Below are 19,737 nucleotides of genomic sequence, written 5' to 3' on the forward strand. Positions count from 1 at the left end.
CTTCCAGGAGTCTAGAAAACCATATCCAGCCCCTCTGGTCAAAACTATGTAAGAAGTAGGTGACTCCTTTGTGTCATAGCTGGTTGACATCTGTTGGTATCAAGTTAACTGTCTGATTTTTCCAAGTTCTTATAATCTGGGTTTTGCTATTGGTATGAGCCTATTTTCTACAGATTTCTATGTCTGCTTATTTGGAACTACTATTTGAATTTGAACTTGTGAATGTATTTTCTTTTCATCTTTTCAGTTTCAATGAGTCCTAAGCATGTAAGCCAGAGAATAATGTCCTTGAAACACCTGACAACCACCCACAACATGCTGTGCTCACACTTGAGGTCGTGCATCACCTTCACTAATCTGCATGACAGTGGGAGAGGTGGGGACATTATTTTTCCAGGATGTACACGAGTGTCACATCAGAGCACACAAGGAGAGCACAGCAGCTTATGAGAAATGGTCACATTTGCAAATATCCACAGACAGGAATGCACAGGGCTTTCCTTGGTGATCTGGTTTTGCAATGAAAGTGGCCTTGTTCCAGAGGGACCTATGCATCTTGATACCACACACACCCTCTCTGCCCAAAGCCCTTTCCCTTTTCAGCAGCAAAGTTGACCTCCCTAAATCTAGCTATTTCAATAAAATTACCCTTCAGACTCTGAAAAAAAATGTCTCCAAAGTATGGAACACTCTGTCTTCTCTCCCTCAGTGCTGGATGCTTTCTCTTCAAGCCATCTGTGTCAGAAGGCTCTGTGTCAGATGCTGAAGTGCCAGGGCTTTCTAAGATGGTGTGCTGACCTGGATGATGTAAAACCAGTCCTCTTTTTGGCCCCTTCCCCATCTACCCATACCTCCAGGTGGCAGGTAACACCTGTGGCCCAAACAAACATGGCACCTCCTGAGGATATGAGTGCAGAAGGGTGGGAAAGGAATTGCCCTCTGTGGTCTACTGTATTCACATGTGTATATGCAAATAACAGACCCTACTTTTATTCCATGCCAAGAACTGGCAAGAGGCAACTGTGTCAGAAGGTCCTGACCTTTTAGGGTTCCACCTGTGCTTTCCAGCATGTCTTCAGATCCATCAGCCTTCTGTTTGGGAGAGAATGTGCCCTGAATGCAAATGTGTATATTACAAAACATTAATGTCTGAATCCTTGCTCTGCTCTGTAAAAAAAAAAAAAAAGCAGACTAATTTCTTTCCCAAGACTAATGTGATAACCATGCTATAAACTCTTTTCTACAGATACTTAAGGCACCTCTTGGTGAAGAGAGAAAAATGAGGCTTTCAGAATTCACTTTTACCCAGAGAGGTCTGAATTAGTTCCAGCCTAATTTCACAGGAGAAAATCTGCCCATCTTGGAGAAGTCTCCTTCAGACAGATTTGGCCTTTGTCCATTTACCTTTTCTCCATGAGACCCTTGCTGAATGTACTGTAATATAACTGTCAGATAAGTGGGTGATTTCTGTCAGAGTCATTGGGGGTTTTTCACATCATTACACAGGATTACAAAAGCAAAACAAACCTAAATAAAAGATGATGTATTTCGACCCTCTCAGGAGTTTGTTCTTGTCAGGATTCTAATATCCTTTGAGATAGAAAACTGGATTAATGGGTCTTAGCTATGTACATAGTCCATGGTGGGTGATAAGCTCAGGTATATGGACATAGAAAGACCCTCCTTTAGATTGCTCTTAAAGACCTAGCAGTGTGTCCTCTCCTCCCTCTACCTCAGACACAGTTTGGGCACAGCAGGCTCAACTACCTGATCCCAAATTATGATGCTCAGAGACCCCCATTCATGGACTGGCAAGGATACACAGTGATCTTGGATGTCTGTAGGTCACACCCCCACCTGGAACCACATGGCCAAAGAAAGAGGGTCAGTGAGGAACCAAGATAACCAGAGCCATCGCCACTGCTCCGCCACATACTTATTCCATAATATCAGGCCACAACTGTCCCAACCCCCTGTTGCTCTCCTCTGAGTAATATTGAGGCTTGATAATAGGACTCCTAGGCCAGCTCTCAAAAAAAGTATAGCTCTTAGTGACAACACTCTTGGTGATGTTAGCAGCTACAGCACTGAAAAAAGAAAGTGTCTCATACTTTCAAAATGTCTTAAGCGCAGATCCAGCTGTCTCACCCCTAGAATGATTAAGAACCTGGCTTCTTTGACTTAGATTCTAAAAGTATTCATAGGGTTTTCAGAGAGGAAAAGTTTCATTAGTTTCTCTGGTGAGAGAGGAAATTCCTAGAAAGAGAGTTTGGCATTTGGACTATATGCATGGCCTGTAACGATGAATATTGTTTTACAGGAACACATTTCCCAATCTGGCTTCCTCAGATCTGCGTAATACCAATCAGTTCCCCTACATAAAAATATTCCATGTTTATATAAATTAGGAAACCTAATTAAGCAAACTTTAAATACGTCCTGACAGGAGACTGGAATGCAAGTCACCAAAGAAAGATGGAAAATTTGCCAAATAAATGTCACCATGAAACATGTTTCTGAAAATATCCACATACTCTAGACTCTGAAATGTTGGTGTGGTCCCCAGTTACCTTTTCTAGACTTACTGGGCCATTTTGTCTTACCCTCAGCTATATCCAAGTTGTTGGGCCTAAAAAATCCAAGTTTTTTTTTTTAAAAAAAATCACAAAATGATGGATAGAATGTTAAGGGAAGAAAGTTAGAACACACTCAGCATGCTCCTCCTGTGGAGTGGCCCTGTTGTTAGCCTGTGGTTGTATCTCCCTGTTGCCCTCCCATCAGTCTCTCACATGTTTTCACACTACCCATCTCATATCCGAAAAGTGGGATCAAATCAGAGATACTGCTGTAATTTGCTTTTTCTCCAATGAATGTAAGTATTTTCCACATTATGAGGTCCTTCTTTCTCATACTTTGTAATGGCTTCTTAGTCTTCCAACATATTTCCATGCTGTAATTCCTAATACTATAAACATTTGTTTCTGGGTGAGGCTTTTTGGTTTGTTTTTATTCCTGTTATATATGTTGTTGTCATTTGTAAGTGAATAATTAAATGTTTGAATCCATCTATGCTAATTTGATTTAGGTTTTATAGAAGATCTACTAAAGCATGATAATTTTCACAGTTTGTTTCTCATCCTGAGACAATCCTAGTTAGAGCTAGCTGATGAGCAATGGTCTCTTATTAGATTTTCTAATATATAAGTTGTGTCAGAAAGTATAAGACCTCGAGTCAGACAGCTTTGGTACAAACCCTGACCCTGCACTTAACAGTTTGCTTAATTTCAATAGGTCACATAACTTTCCCAAACCTCAGTCTTAATAGCTATAAAATGGGAAAGATCAGAGTGCCTGCCTTATTGAACTGTGGTTAGGATTTAACTTGTAATCATGTGTGTGTACTTGTGTATGTTGCATGTTTTGTGGGATAGACAGGAGGACAAAGGGGAAGTACTGAGTGACAGGGACCAGCATGACCTCTGCATGCACAAGACATTTTTCCCCAAGGTCTCCCTCATTTTCTGGCAGTGGGGACCCATTTTTAAATGGTGAGAATGAAGGACATAGCAGGATAGACTTGGCTGAACCCTGAATGTGTCACCCAGCTCTGCCACATAGGAGCTCCTGGATGTAGATATGTAATCTCTTCTCATTCACAGCCGAAGTCCCCACCTCATAGAGTTGGTGTGATAATTCATGAGGTTGTGTGTGTGTGCAATGCCTGTGTTATAATAAATGGTCAGCAGGAACCAGAAAAAAAAGTCACTTACTGTCCCTCTGCTTCAGTGTCTACATTAGTAAGATATAAATAATAATAATGACTCCCAAGGGTTATCACTAGGATGGGGGGCGAGGGTAGAGAGAGCACTAGTGTGGTCTTGGCATTGTTTCACACATGGCAGCTCTTGGGGCATATTATTACTCCCAGTGTCGAGTGCTGGAGCTGCACAGGTACCACATAGACTCTTGAAGTCTATAGCTGGCAGTTTGAGCATTGGAAATTAACTAGCCCTGTAGATGCAATGCCTGCAGACAAATGAACCACCTCTTCTGTAAGCCTACAAATTGGGAGCCACTTAAGCTCATCTACTATGACGTGAATTGTGCAGGAATTTTAAAGTCTACAATGTAGGCTTTTAATGTTTTCCTTACAGAAGTCAAGCTTTTAATTACATCTTCAGTGTGATTTATTGCTGATGAGATTATTAGAAGGGATTGAGGCAACAGGTCCTGGTGGAGAATGGAAACTGTGTGTAATAGATTGCAGGAATGTTTTAACTATTGTAATGGTTTTTGAGCTGAGGGTGGGCCTAGAATTTTCTCTCTAGGCCCATGGAGAAAAATATGTACTGGGAAATTGTGTGAAGTACGAGGAGTCACTGTGGAATTGAGTCTGAATTGTACAACCTCATCACACCATGAATTCAATCTCAAGACACGTTATGGGCTATAACTCCTGGGAGTCCTTAGAGATGCTATAATACCTTTTAAAATTAGACCTGTTCAAATTCTTGTTCATGCTCATGCTTTGCATTAGAAACCATTATTTTCCATTCATATGTGAGCTCAAGTATTCTTCCAAACAATAATTCAGTATTCCTTTCAGAATGACTCTATTGCACCAAAGTTTTCTTGGAAGGTACCTTTGTTTTCTTCAATGCTCTGAGGTGTGAAGTCTACATAATTTACTAAATGCATCATGTTTACATATGCATAAGCCAGTTACCTCCAAATCACCATTTTCTGCCTGCACTATTGGCTGGATGCTTCAAGAAAATGAAGCTTAATTTTCTGTAAGCAGCGTTCCATGGTTTCCAAATAAGCTTGCAGAGACACAGACAAACTAAATTATGTGGTGGTAACTATAAAGACAGGAATGAGATGCCAGTGTGGAAACAAGCCAGGTGTGTGCAATAGGTCTAGCATCATTCGATCATAATATACAAAGAAACACGGAAATAAGATTTGAGGGACCCCCAGGCTGTTGCCAGGTTGGGCTGAGGTCTGAGATGTTAGCAGTAGGAGTTAGCACCAATCTGAAAACCAGGAGACCCAATTTCAGCACAGGAAATCTCTGAATTTGGAGCTGTCAAGCATGATAGTTTTAGCTTTCCACCTCATCCTCAAAGGTATACAATGGTCACTTGATTGTTAAGCCATTTTACCATGTATACTAGTGGTGGTTTTATGGTAACAGAAACAGTGCTTACACTTGGTTTAAAATATTTACTTCTTTTCTTTTGTGCCTTCTTCAAATTTATCCCTGTCTGCTTTCATCCAGGCTCTCTGCTGGGAACTGGGGGCAGTTAGATGTGACTATCTAGCATCCTCGCTACTCTGCACTCAGTCCAGAGTGGACAACAGGTTGTGTAATGATGCACAGAAGCGGCACCTGTGGGACCTGCACCCGCGGACATCCCCAGGAATCTTCCTGGGTGGATGTTGAGAGGAGATTCCCTAGATGAAGATATATTTGAGCAGAGCCTTGGTTCTCCAGGAAGGAGCATTCTGGGAGAGAAACAGCTTGCGTCTCCCTCATTAAAATTCCACCAACTCAATGGAGAGCAAGTATTCTCCTTTTACAAATCAGGAGAGGGGAGACCCAACACCAGGCAAGGGCTGTGTCTTAATCATCTCTGTATCCCCCAGAGTGTCTGGCTCAGGGAGTGCTGGAATTGAATTTAGATCTGCCCAAGGTCCCAGGGCAGAATGGAGAACAGTACACTGATTGTGTTGATTAAAAAATCCTGCATTTAGGGATTATTTTTCCCCTTTGGGCTAAAAAGAAAAATGTTAGCATGTGGCATGAGAACTGATGGAGCCGTGCGAACTCTCTTGAGTTACATCTAACAAGTCTCCTGTGGTCCTGTCACTCACACTCTCTCCCACCTTGGGCCTGTGGCCCTGTACTACGTTCCTCCATTTACTCAACCACTCAGCAAACCTCACCCAGCTACTAGTGTTGGGTTGTTTCAGGTCTTGAACACAGTGCCAAGGAGATAACTGAGTGAGTAGGACATGATACCTATTTTCTGAGAGCCTGTGGTTTGGTGAGGGAGGTAACAAGGAAACAAACTTTAATTTTTTGAAGATATATATTTATATCACAACCAAAATCATTCAAAGAAATACAGAAATTGTCCCTCCCATTCCTGTCTCCCATCAGCCTGACTTCCCGCCTCCTCCACAAATAGAAGCCATGATTATTAGTTTTTTATCTATCCTTCAAGAGAGGTTTGTTGTTGTTGTTGTTGTTGTTGTTTGCACTACTGGGCTTGAATCCAGGGTGTTCCACCACTGAGCTACATTCTAGCCCTTTGTGTTTTTTTTTTTTTTTAATTTTGCAACAGGGTGTCACCAAGTTGCTGGGGTTGGCCTTGAACTTGGAATCCTCCTGCCTCACTCACTGGAGTTGCTGGGATTACAGGCATGAGCCACTGTACCTGGCTCCCCTTGATAAGGTTCTTGATGCATATAGAAACAAACACAAATACTTGGCCCTTTCCCCTTAACATAGTCATATATGATATATGCTGTACTTTGCTGTTTTAATTTAATATATCTTGAAAATTCTAGCACATCATATAGCTGTGTCATTTTCTATTGTGTGGGCATATTATAGCTGATTTAACTGTGGATATTTGAAGTATTTCCAGGTTTTGCTATTTTAAACAATACAGTAGTGTTGCTGCAAATAGGTATTTGTGAGTGTAAATCTGAATCCCACAGGGAAATTTGAGAATCAAAACAGCTAGCAACCTTTTAAATCCCTTTACTATTGTTCTATTATTTGTAATCAGTATATGGTCACGCTTTTCTTTGTGACCAGGTCTGAAATTATAATCTTATTTGTTTGCGGGGTAAATTTTGACTCATTTATATTTACTGATATAAAAAGTTTGGTCACAACAGTTCTGTTGGTTTTTGGTTTCCTTTGTGTATTTTTTTCTCACTATGTATTCTGTCTTCTTTGTGAGAGGGCATGTGTGTATAATTATTCTGATATTTAGGAGTTCAAAGTATTATCACTTTGAACAGTGATGAAATTCTGCCTCTCTCTGTCCCCTCCCCTTCTTCTACCACTTGATAATTAATATATTTATCATTTTAGGGTTTACCTTTGTTCTATAAAATTTCATTGATTTTTCGTCTTTTGATGCTTTTATGCTGCACCAGTTATTACAGATTAAGTAACTCACAAGCTGGACCTACTTCTTCCCTCTGCCTGTTTTGTTGTTACTTTTACCACTTCCTCATTGCTAGAGCATTCTGTTGCCAAATTTTCACCTTTGTTTATTGGAAGAAAATGTATTTTTCAAGTCACCTTCACAGCTGGCATGAGTCACCTAGTAGGTCCTTTGGAAGGGCTCATGGGAACAATAGTCCTCAAGTTCTGTATTCAGAACCTCTTTTCTGTGTTATTTATTCTTCAAGGAGAGTTCAGATAGACATAAAACCCTAGATTTTGCATTCTATTCTTATGTAACTTGTAGATACTGCTCTGTTGTTGACTTCAGGCTTTGAATATTGCTGTACTAAAATCTCAGGGCAGCCTTATTTCTCTTAAGTCTCACAAGTTACTTGCACATACTTCTGCTACCATGTTGATATTTCTTTATTTTGAAAATCTAGTACATAATTTAATTAGGATGAACTTTAGTATTGACCATTCCAGGTCCATTTCCCTGGTGCACACTAGGCCTTTTTCTTATGTGGATTCAATTCTTCTTTATTTCAGGAATGTTTAGATGGATTATATTTTAAATGTGTCCTGTTCCATCATTTTCAATGGTCTCTTAGGGGGAATCAGCCTCATGTGAGGTTTCCCGTGCCTCTTCTCTAAAGCTCTCACTTATTCTCTAAACCATTGGGATTTCCTCTTTTCTTTCGGACATCCTTCCCTCTTACTGTGTTTTCTGTACTTCTTCCAGTTCTGGCTTCATCACCTGAACTGTCTCCTCATCTCTGAGTTTTTGTACACTTCATTGTCTTTTTTTTTTTTTTTAGTTTTCTAATTTATTTTTTAAAAAATAAATGACAGCAGAATGCATTACAATTTTTATAACACATATATAACACAATTTTCATATCTCTGTGTATAAAGTATGTCCACATCAATTCGTGTCTTTATACATGTACTTGGAATAATGATATCCATCACATTCCTTGCTAACCCCCTGCCTCCTCCTTTCCAATGGGTGATTGTTTCACTTGGATACATGATATTATAATTGGTCCATATTTTCATGATTTTCTGCTCATTGTTATGTGGTAAGTTTTGATGCCCTTTTCTCAAAATTTTAATTAATTTTTAAAATCAACGTATCAGCCACTTTTATAACAACAACAACAAAAAACTATTATTGGAATAAGTTAGGTTTTACTGGTCTGCTTATTCATAAAGGAGTCCTGTGGATGAAACTGAGGAACGAGGCCACCCACGGACTTCAGAGTCCAACAGCCCCTAGCTTGAGTGGTTCACCCGTGACAGATGAATTCCTATTAAAATGGCTCCTCTAGCTAGTCCTATCTTTTTCTGTTCCTATGAAACAGATGGGGCCCCAAAGAGTTTCTCTCCTCAGCTGTGTTCACCCCCTCTCTCGTTCTCTGGCTGTGCCAACTAAGTGCTTTGCAATGAGCTTCTTCCTTACACAGAAACAATTTTGTAGGCATCTTCTGAGATCCGGGGCCCCTGGGCCATTTTCCTCTATCCTACCTTTTCATTTCAACTCTCACCTATCCCTTAGTTCTTGCTGAGCAGGAACTTTTGGTCTATCACTTCATAAGGAACCCTTTGCCTGTGGGAAAGATATTTGTGCTGATTTTTATTTGTTTGCTTTTTTATTGGCCCACTTGGACCTTTTACTTTTTAATTTCCATCTGGGTGGCTTCTGCTATACTGTTGAAGCCTAGAGGCTCTCTTTCTTTTTTTAGTGTAAGTGGAAGTGAAATATATGACTTGTCTCCCTGTTTTCATTGTTAATTATATCTGATATGCAGGAGGGGAAGAGAGAAGTTGCTAGCTGTATTCTGTCCTACCACCTGGTTAGACACTGTATCTCTCAACCCACAGTTTGAGCAAATACAACAATTTTACTAGAAACAGAAATAATAATAGCTAATATTTTATCTCTGTGTCAGTCACAAGGTTTTCTATGAGTCCAGAGGAGGTCCTTGAGGCTGGTTGCCAGCTGCTTCTTATACCAGGTCACTGTTCCCATTCATGCCCTGAGGAAGAGAGGGGACAAACTGAGAATGAGTTGTATGATCTGAAGGGTAGGAGAATTCATGAGTCAAGTACTCATCCTGGTGGCATTAACAGTAGCCTAAGACACACTTTATGGTTTCAGAAGGTTCTTCTTGGGCTCCTGATTTGTTTATAATGATATTTTTACTAGTTTGTCTATTAGATGTATAAAAGTGAAAAAGTCAGGCTGCATTTGGCCCAGGCTTCTCCAGGTCCTCAATGCCAGCTTCAGCCTAGACCCCTGGAGATGCTGGTGGACCTTTGTTACAGAAGAGCATGGAGCTCCCACCTGTCCAACCAACCAGCCTGTCCACTGATGTCACCATCCATCTAGGTCAGGGTAGGGTCTTGGGGAGGATCTGAGAGAAGTAAGAGGAGCTCATGTACCTAAGTCCACTTGTGGTCCACCACCAAATCTGTGTATGGAGGTTTCCAGTTGTGTCCTTCTTTCACCCCCAAGTAAAAGAACCATTCAGTTTCCCAATGCCTCTTAAGCTTCCTATATTGTCAGGATAAGATCTAAGTTCTCAAGTTTGTCACTCATGGTCTTCCACCAATCCCTGTGGCTTCATGACACATTAAATAACAACGTAGGTTAGCCTCCTTTATAAGAGTAAAAACATGCATGCATATGTTGATGTTTTAAGCATTGAAAAACAGAAGCTAAAGCTATGTTTAATAGCACCTAGATTTGGACTCAGAATTCAAGATGGTGAAACTGGATGCAAATTGCCCATTGGGAATAGAGGTTCTTCTTATATGTATCTTAAAAACACATTTTCTATTTATGTACCTAAAAGCCACTTACAGATTTAGGCTTCAGGATGAGTCCTGGAATAGTGCTGTGTCAGAAATCATCCCTTGGAATGTATATGTACATATGTGGTGTGTAGTAGAGCAGAATATTTTAAAATAGATAAACAGAAATTAACAGACACACCTATGTGCATTCATATTTTTATATACATTTACAGTTTAGAAATAGTTTTTTTTTTCTTCTTTTCTGGTACCAGGGATTGAACCCAAGGGCACTCAACCACTGACCCACATCCCCAGCTCTTTTTATCTTTTATTTTGAGACAGCATCTTACTAGGTTGCTTACAGCCTCACTAAATTGCTGAGGCTGCAATCCTTCTGCCTCAGCCTCCCAAGCCACTGGGGTTACAGGCATATACCACCACACTAGATAAGAAATAGATTTAATCCTATTAAAATTGATTTGAGTAAAGCTAATCTTAAGTATAAATCAGCTTAACCAATCAATCAATCACTTCATTCAAACTGTCTTTGTTGTTTTGAAAACCTGCCTAGAATGTTTCCCTACCTCCTCCCTACATGTGAACCTCAGCTCAACTTCTGCTTCCTCCCAGAAGCCTTCCTTGACTGCCATTGGCTACTCGAGTTTACACATTACCAAAAGTCACAGTGACTTTCATACTCTTTCTGCAGGGATGTGGCCCAGGCAGAGATCAGCTATCACTACACCAACCCCTTTCCCAGGGCTCTGTCCATCCTGGCTCTCAGTAGTCCTGGATGAGCCCATTCATGTCTCGTCTTGTAGCACCTACTATTATTTTTCAAGTTTCATCTTTATTAGTTGAAGACCTAAGTAGTTTGGTTGGCCATTGACTCCTTCAGTAAAACTGATCATTATAATTCTGTTTTCTACATTCACTGCCAATCTGTTCCAGGTCTCCCATACATATGAGGAAAAGGAAATGCTGAACCATTAGCTAGGAAATACAATTAAATCCCAAGTTGGCATTTCTAACCAACATTTTGCATATTCTTTTTTTTGGGGGGGGGGCAGAATGTGGAAAAGACTGGATTTTATCAGACGCTTTAAAAGCTTATTTTTTCTAACTAACCTTTCTGCTCTATATTATTCAGGGGGAAAAGTAAGTGTTACTCCACTAATGCACATTTACCAGTATTGTGCAAGTTCTAAATGTATTTCTTTTTCCAGATGAAGGATTACCATTAGAATCAAGGGAAACATTAAAGTCACCTCAAATCAGGTTACCAAGAATAGTCTTAATGGCTTTAATAGGGAGATTTATCCATCTTTGCTTGTAGGTTGTAGCATTAATTAGTTTAACTCATCTTCTAAGTTTAATGTCAGTATTTTAAGCTCTTGCAAAAACTGTGTTTTAAAAAAGACTTTGTGGGCTGGGGATGTGGCTCAAGCGGTAGCGCGCTCGCCTGGCATGCGTGCGGCCCAGGTTCGATCCTCAGCACCACATACCAACAAAGATGTTGTGTCCACCGAGAACTAAAAAATAAGTATTAAAAAAAATTCTTTCTCTCTCTGTCTCTCTCTCCTCTCTCACTCTCTCTTAAAAAAAAAAAAAAAAGACTTTGTTAGCAAGCGCCTGAATAATAGGGTCCTGATTCCTTTCCTCATGCCCATTTTTATATAAAATGATGCCTTCTCTGAGGGTAAAAGAACATGAATATATATTGATGTTTTAGGCACTGAAAAGTAAAAACTGGAATTGCATATAATACAATTTAATTTGAGCAGACATAACCTGGCTCAAATCCCTGTCAGATGAGCTCCAATTAGAAATGGGATTCATCCGTGTATGCTTTGGAAGTCCCTTCCTTGAGCCCCAAGTGCGTTTTCTGTCATTGCAGTTGGTTGTGGCTGGGAGCATACTATTAGCCTCTCAAGGGTGAATGCTACAAGTTCCTGAACATCCTCAGAGCAGAAGATGACAGTGGCTACCTGATAATTTTTGATAGCTTAATATTCATGCTAAGCACTTATGCAGCCTGAGTGGTTGATGGTGCCTGTACTATGGCCATCCCCATTTTACAGATAAGAAGGCAGAGGCTCAGAGAAGATCCCTGACTTTCCTGACAAACAACAACACTGGTATTCAGACGCAGAAACCTGAAGTTCCAACCCTTTAACTTAAGTGCGAGATTGTTACCTTATGGCATAGGCCCTCATAGTGCGCCTCTGGGGACTGTGCAAGAGCAAATACAGGCAGCTCTGGGAGACTTGGGTCATGCCCTAAGAGCAGATGAGTGAACTCCTAGTTAAGAGAGCTGGGTGTCATCTCCATTTTGCCATTGACCATCTGTAGGTTCTGGGAGAGATCATTGAACTTCTCTGAAACAAGACAGAGGAGAATTGTATCTTGCTGGATGGCTTCAGGAGACCATTTCCTGTGCAAATACCATATCTAGGATCTCAGTTCACAAACTGGTTGATCACCATGCTACCCTGTGTCCACAAACACAAAGATCATGGCCAGCAGCTACTGCGTGTGGACGATGTGGCAGATCTGGTGCTGAGTGCTTAAGTACATTCCAGCTTAACCTTTATAATCCTGGTAACTAGTTTGCTTTTCACTTTCCTTCTGCAGATGAGGAGATTGTGATTTGAAACTAACTTTTCCACAGTCCCAGCTGGGGTGGCAAAAAAGGGATTGTGCTTAGTTCCACCGGATTCCAAAACCTACTTAGTCTCTCCTGCCTCCCCAGGGTTCTTTGAAAGTTCAATGAGTCTGGTTATTGCTCTTAAAACTGTATTAAGCAGCATCAACTGTAACCTATTTGTGTTCCAGTTTATTAGAGCCCACGTGCCTAAGGGAATTGTAGACTCGCTGTTTCTCCCTCTTTCAAGTTCCATGGTGTGCAGCATCCTCAGCACTTCTGCAGATTGCTCCAGCACTGGGTTACCGGCTGTGGACCAGATATACAACAGGAGGGACCGAGTGATGTTGGTGAGGAGGATTCTAGAGTCCTGCAGGCTACCAGCAGCCTGAGAATGCAATAGTGCAGGGAAGAGGCTGGGCCCAAGAAAGGCAGTTTAAGAAGGCATCTCGCCTTTGCTCCATTCCAGGCTCAGGAAGTGTTATCCCAGCTTCTACTCTCGGCCCTACAGAAGGCTCAGCTGGACCTTTTTCAGGAACTGCTAATTGCAAACACTCTGGGTGCATTGATCCAGAGCTGCTCTGATGAAGTAATTATTCCCAACAGCACCTAGGAGGGCTGAAGGAGATTAGTGTGAAAGGGCCAGCCCCAGGTCTCCATTGCTGAGAGGCCTCCCAGCCTGCTCCCAGGGAGAACTTGAGCCTGGCCCAACTCTTTAATTACCTTCAGAGGCACTAAAGTTTAAATTAAATCCTGGTTGTTTTCATATTAGCTTCTACCAGAACCCTGAGTTCAGCATCAGTGAGGCTGGGTGGGAGAGGGAGATCGGTGTGTGTGTGTGTGTGTGTGTGTGTGTGTGTGTGTGTTTTGAGGTATTTTTTCCTTGGGCCCTTTACCTGAAGGATTCCATACATTCAAGAGCAGACCAGTAATTGGTTTCCTAGCACAAGTTTATAGATATTCTATGATGCTTATATGTCAGATTTGCCATTTTGAGGCATCCCCAGTCAAGTGTTCAAATGTGGCTTCAGTTAGGATTGCTAATACAGACACACACCCGGTCACACTTGCTCCCTGTCTCCCTCTGGTAGATATTAGCAATCCAGCTTTGAATATAGTCTTTTTATCCTGTTCCTACTTCTATTTATTTCTTAATATCACCTGCCCAGTATTTTCTGTACCTCTTTCTTTCCCTTTAAGTCTAATCCTCTGAAAGGTCTTGCTGAGAGTATCATTCTGCCCCCAAAGTCATCAATAAGCTGAAAACAGGCTTAGATACCAGTTAGAGCCTTTGGGAGTACTTTTTAAAGAAGCTTCAATTTTCTAATTGAAAATTGGTTTTCTCCTTCCAAAATTTTGAAACTTTCTTCCTAGCTCTTCATTAGCCCTTGACTTTGGGAGGGAGGATGGAACACAGGGGCCAGGGTTAGGCGGAGATAGGCTAGTGACATTCATTCAGATCAGAAGCAATGCCTTTCCTCCCCCATTATCTGCTGCCCAGGCAGCCTAACTGCCCCATAAGCAAATATTATGAGATCAGTCCTCTCCCTTGGCCTTCTCTAACCTCCAGGGCTGCTGCAGTAACCCTGGAAGAGCTTCTTCTACCTTATTGGCAACAGTGAGTCCTTTCCACTTCTGTCAACTGGGTTGCTTATGCTGTACTTCAGGCTTTTCTTCAATGCTGTCTGCATTCAAATCCAGGCTAGCTCATGGTGCTTTAAAGCTCCACACCCTTGGATGGAGGGGCGAGAAGGTGCCCAGGTGGAAATGGCCATCACATCTGTTTCCCGGTGCTATCTACCTTCCATGGATATGGCATGTGCCTCATTTACATTTGCTTATTGCATTTCAGTCATATTTTCCAGACAGGCAAAGTCCATTGGGAGAGCCTCAGATTACCTGGGCCCTTCCCTGCCTGTGTGCTCTGCTTTTCTAGGGGAGGGACCTGTCTTTTTTTCACATTGTGGAGTAATGTGCAATGGCACTATGCTTTTCTCTAATGAAGCCCTAGTGGCTGCCCATGTGACGTGTAGCAGGCTGTTCTGGCAGTCCTCCCAAAAGGCCATTGTTCTCACACCAAAGCTAATGAAGGTAAGGGCTTGCTCTGTCCTGTATCGCTCAGCAAGCTGCCTGCCTGTGTCATTATAGAGCATCCTTTACATGCGAGGACCTGACATTTGTACTTCTTTCAACCCAGAGCTTGGACCATGTATATTAATGGCATACATGAGGACTAAAAACTTGTAAGCCAAATCTATCCAGGAAACCAGTCCCACACACAGGGATGGCATTCAAGTCCCGACTCTACAACATAATAGCATTTGACCTTGGGAATTTGTAACTCATGTGTCCTTTCATTCATGTTTTCTTTTGAACAACTACTACATACACTTTATGGTAAGTAATAGGAACATAGGTGTGGGCAAGTCAGACCTATCCCCCCACTGTGGAGTTTATCCACTTGAGAGAAGGCAGGCAGAAATTGCAACCCAAATCTCTTGAACTTCTGACTGACTTGCCTATAAAAGAAGTAAGGAGACATGTTACTCTTTATGCTACCAGCAACTCCCCAGGGCTTAAAAATAAAGCATAACAATACAATTCTAACATTATGTAGACTGTTGCGGTATGGAAAGGAGAATATAAATTTATTGAGTCCCTGCTATAGGCCAGAAGCTATGAGCCATGTTCTACTGATGCTATTAGCTAAGTTTTATTATGCCATTTTGCAGATGGAAAAAATGTAACTTTCAAAAGGCAACAAGGGGGTTATGACAGCCCAGCAGTAGGTATATATTGAGAGCATTTCTATGCCAGGCTGTGTTTGATGTTGAGGAATCTCAGAACATGTTTATGTTGCTATGATCTAGGGGGATATGGGCATTGAATGAGAAATCAGAGGTGGGATAAAAGTCATCTGAGGAGCAAGTCCGAGTGTTAGGAAGTACTCAGAGAGGAAGTAACCTTAAAACTAAGATATAATGGAGACATTGGCATTGTCAAGGAGACAAGGAGAGGTATGTCCAGGTGAAAGAGTGAAGGAATGGGAGGAAGGACAGAACATGGAGGCCAAGGCAGGTGAATGCAGAATGGAGACAGCAAGGTCTTCAGTGATGGACCCTACCATCACTTAGGTCATACCATGAAGTTATGACTTAACTTACAGAGTAAGTGTGAGCCTTTGAAGTAGCTCAAGCAGGAAAGTGACAAATGTCCATTTTAGAAAGGTCACTCTAGCTGCTGGATGAAAAAGAGAATGTGGGGAGAAAGATGGGAGTTCAATTTGGAGCCTGTATAGATGTCCCTGGGCATTATGGACCGGAATAAAGGCAGAGATAGCAAGAAGCAAACATTCTGTGGCCCACTGATAAGGAGAGTGCAGAAGACAAATCTAGGACAATTCCTAAGTGTTTACCTGAGGCTTTGAATATCTGGGTACCTCCTGTGAGAAGAGGCTCACCTTGGGAATCAGTGGATCCCCAAAATGATGCCAATGTACCAGCCATGTTGGAGCAGATTGGGGTCACGTAAGAAAGGTACGAAGTGACCTGGAGAAACAAGAAAGGCAAATGGGGAAACATCATTGAGATGGAAGATTCTGAGCAGAGACTACTGGGAGAATGAGAACAACGCAAAGCAAGCTGAAATCCAGGTGGAAGCCAGAGGGGGATATAACTGAACATGGGAGAAGAAGGGGGCTAGCTGGTAGTCATCCACTCAGGAAAGTAATGTAGTGGAAAAATAGCTCAGCTCTCTGATCTTCATGACTTAACCAAATGCTTCCCTAGACAGCACCATATTTCCTCTGAAGACTGATGCTGAGCACCTTCATCTCTCACCAGGAAGGGTGGAGAGCAGCAGGACTCCTCATTAGAAATGATAAGACTGGCCCACTTCAGGGCAGAGTGCAGGAACAGCAGGTGGATATGATTTTACACTTTCTTCCCCATAAAATTAATTTTCCTAGGGGCTGGGGATGTGGCTCAAGTGGTAGCGGGCTCGCCTGGCATGCATGCGGCCCGGGTTCGATCCTCAGCACTACATACAAAGATGTTGTGTCCGCCGAAAACTAAAAAAAAAAAAAAAAAAAAAAATATTAAAAAAATTCTCTCTCTCTCTCTCTCTTAAAAAAAATTAATTTTCCCTAGGAAGGTACTAAGTATATTGCAAGGACTCTTGGGTCCCTCACTTCTGAAAGCAAGAATCACAGGTTAGAAATTTTGTTCGGGGTGGTGATGAACCCTTAAAAGGCAAGTGTTTTCCTCCCATGTACAGCTGTGTACTGTGGCTGGAGAACCAAATCTGAACAAATGGCTCTCTGCAGGCTGTCATCTTTGATTATTTTTTTTCCTCTGGAATATAGCAAGCTCTAGGCTGGATATGCCTGACTTTCTCCTCCCAAGGACTTCTCTGTTGAGGGCACTATGAGTGAACAGGGTTTTGGACTTCTCTGTTGAGGACCTATCTCCATTTTGGTTTTCCAATCTCTCTCTATCCATGCCAACAGCTCCCTGCTTGTGGATCTGTCCCTGAGTGACAGATTCACTCTTTCAAGATTCCAGTGCCTGATTCCATCGACCGTCCACAGCCTGTGTACTTTGGGAAGCCTATGGGAAATCCAGGAGTCTTGTGAAGATACAGATTACCTGCACATCTGTCAGGGTTTAGTGAAACACAACTGAGTAATTTATCTTGCAGTGAGTGATTTCCTTTGCAAGTTGACTTGGCAATTTTCTCTGCTCAGAGAACATTTGGAATAGATGGTGTGCATAGCGAGAGAAAACATAGATGCTATGAATTTTCCAATTTCAAATGTGAGATTGACCACAGATCCCACATCCTTTTATGCGGTCTGTGAAGACATTTCTTAGTGGCTGTTTTAAAATATGGTCATGTCCTAGTTGGTAAAAGCAAGGAAGTGTCTTGAGGTAATTAGCAACTTGGGTATAAGCACTGAACACACATCCAGGTGGTACTTTGCAGAGTTTAAAGTTTGGATATTAGCTGGAATGAAAGTAGCTTTTAGGTTGCATAGAGCTAGTCTGGGCCTAGTCACTGGTGAATGAGACATCTTTCCTGCCGGAGGTCTGGGAAGCTGGCTTTTCTACCAGGCTCCAGGCTTAGGAAAGATGAGCTGGACTATGAAGCAGACATGGAAAACAGAAATAAGGAGAGGCTCTGTATGGTGGTGTTTTCTTCTGGTGAAGAGTCACCTGGCCTTTGCAAGGCAGATGGTAGCTAGGCACCTCAATTCAGTCAGGGTCTGTGCTGTTTGGAGGCTGGTTAGGTACCCAGGTGAGGATGAGTCTAGATGTGTGGTGGCTTCTGAGCCTTTAGCATCAGAGACACTCAGAACTTGGCTCACTGTGCAACACTGAGCTTTTGACTGCTTAGCTGCTTGCTTGTGGAGCTTTAGAATTTGGGAAAAGTGACAGTTGTGGTGTTCCTCCCCACATCCCTTATTCATTGGGATTTTGGCTATGTGGGTTTCTAATTTCTCTCCCCAATTGCTAAAGGCCACAAAATGCATTGCTGGTTTTTCTGTCTCTTGGTAGCGGCCCACTGCCTGAATCCTTTGCCAGGATTCTCAAACTCAGAATTAAAGCATTCACTGAGGCAAAGTCAGGAAAATAGGCAAAGTCGGCTCCTGTCTGCATCCTTTTCTCTGCTTTATGGTTTCTCCTATCAAGTCTTATTCCAGACTTCTAAGACAACTTCAAATAGCTGTACTCACCTGCTCACCTGCCTGTGCATCCATCCATCTGTATTTTCTTTCCTCAGGAGTATCCATCTGCCCCAACTCATATCCCCCAAAATGAGCCAGATAGTTATAGATGGGCTGAGACATAAAAGACTCTTCCATGGAGAAGGCATCCATCTGTCAATAATGGAAAGTAAGACTGAGTCCATAGGAAGAAAAATAAGTCCCAAACTCAAATTCAACTCTTGAGCTAAAACAAACTGGAGAGTCTGCTATTACTGGAATCTTTTGGTGTCCTAAGCAGCCTCTCCCTAAGAGCATTAGCTATTGCTTGGTGTTAATCTCTTGGCATGAGTATAGTGGAAAATGTAATTTGCTCTGGCAAATGTGCAATAGCAAGTTGTATGTGGTTAGCAAAAAGGATCAGTGTTGGTCTTCTGAGGATGCTGCACACACAACTGAGAGGCTTGTGCAGCTTGCTTTACCAGCATGCAGGCTATCCAAATTTAAGTCTGAACAATGCTGGCTGTCCTGGGAATTTAGGCTCTTCTTTATTTTACTCTACTTGTGATGGCAGCATCCTTTGGGGTACTTTCAGAGCAAAGGTGGGATTTACATTGTGTTTGAGGTTTGCTTTGAACGTGACTTTCCCAATAGCCTTGCACACTGAGGGCAGAAAACTCAGGACTCACTGTTTGTTCTATTTGCTTTTTTCCAGCCTGCACGGACAAGGAACTGAGGAATCTTGCCTCCCGGCTGAAAGACTGGTTTGGAGCTCTGCATGAGGATGCAAACAGGGTCATCAAGCCCACCAGCTCCGACACAGCCCAAGGCAGTAAGACCACTCTACTTTTGCTAATTTATCTCACTGCAAGTATCACATTTCTTCAGTTATTAGACTTTATTGATTTAACAATAGCATTTTGGGGTTAAAGAAACCCTACATTAAATGTACATGTTGATTTTAAAATATGTCCCAATTTTAGAAATATTAAAATGTGGAGAAGGAAGCAATGCTTTGGACTCAAAAAACAGTTTGTGTTTTGAAAAGGCTAATTTAAAATATTGTGTTTACTATAGACATTTTGGAAAACACATTTGGTGTACAAAAAGAAAAGGAAAAATATATACTCCCACCATTTTAATAACTATGAGCATGCCCCAGTATAAACTCGGAGGGCTTTTCCTTGTCCTGTGTGAAAGTACATGTGCTTATGTGTATGACTGATTACAAAGTTTGGGTCAAACTTTAAGATTGTCTTATGACCTTTTATTTAGAAATATGACTATTCAGTCATATTGTTGAGAAGTATTCTTTGCAATAGCTACATAGAATTCTAATTTTTAGATATAACAATATATTTATGTAGACCTTTATTTTGGGGAGTTTAGGTTGTTGGTAAG

General features: G+C 41.6%; 1 protein-coding gene across 3 annotated transcripts in view; it reads left to right on the forward strand.

Annotated features, from left to right (window-relative positions):
- Spock1 (SPARC (osteonectin), cwcv and kazal like domains proteoglycan 1) overlaps positions 1–19,737 on the forward strand; it is a 504,789-nt gene that overhangs the window by 471,043 nt on the left and 14,009 nt on the right. For 2 of the 3 annotated variants that reach the window (XM_026410690.2, XM_026410688.2), the window contains one exon: positions 19,052–19,168. In XM_026410690.2, coding sequence (XP_026266475.1) covers positions 19,052–19,168 — 117 coding nt within the window. The remainder of the gene's footprint in view (positions 1–19,051; positions 19,169–19,737) is intronic. The other variant, XM_026410689.2, reaches the window with a different exon arrangement.

The sequence above is a fragment of the Urocitellus parryii genome, chromosome 1 (assembly GCF_045843805.1).
Source record: "Urocitellus parryii isolate mUroPar1 chromosome 1, mUroPar1.hap1, whole genome shotgun sequence".
Taxonomy (NCBI): Eukaryota; Metazoa; Chordata; class Mammalia; order Rodentia; family Sciuridae; genus Urocitellus; species Urocitellus parryii.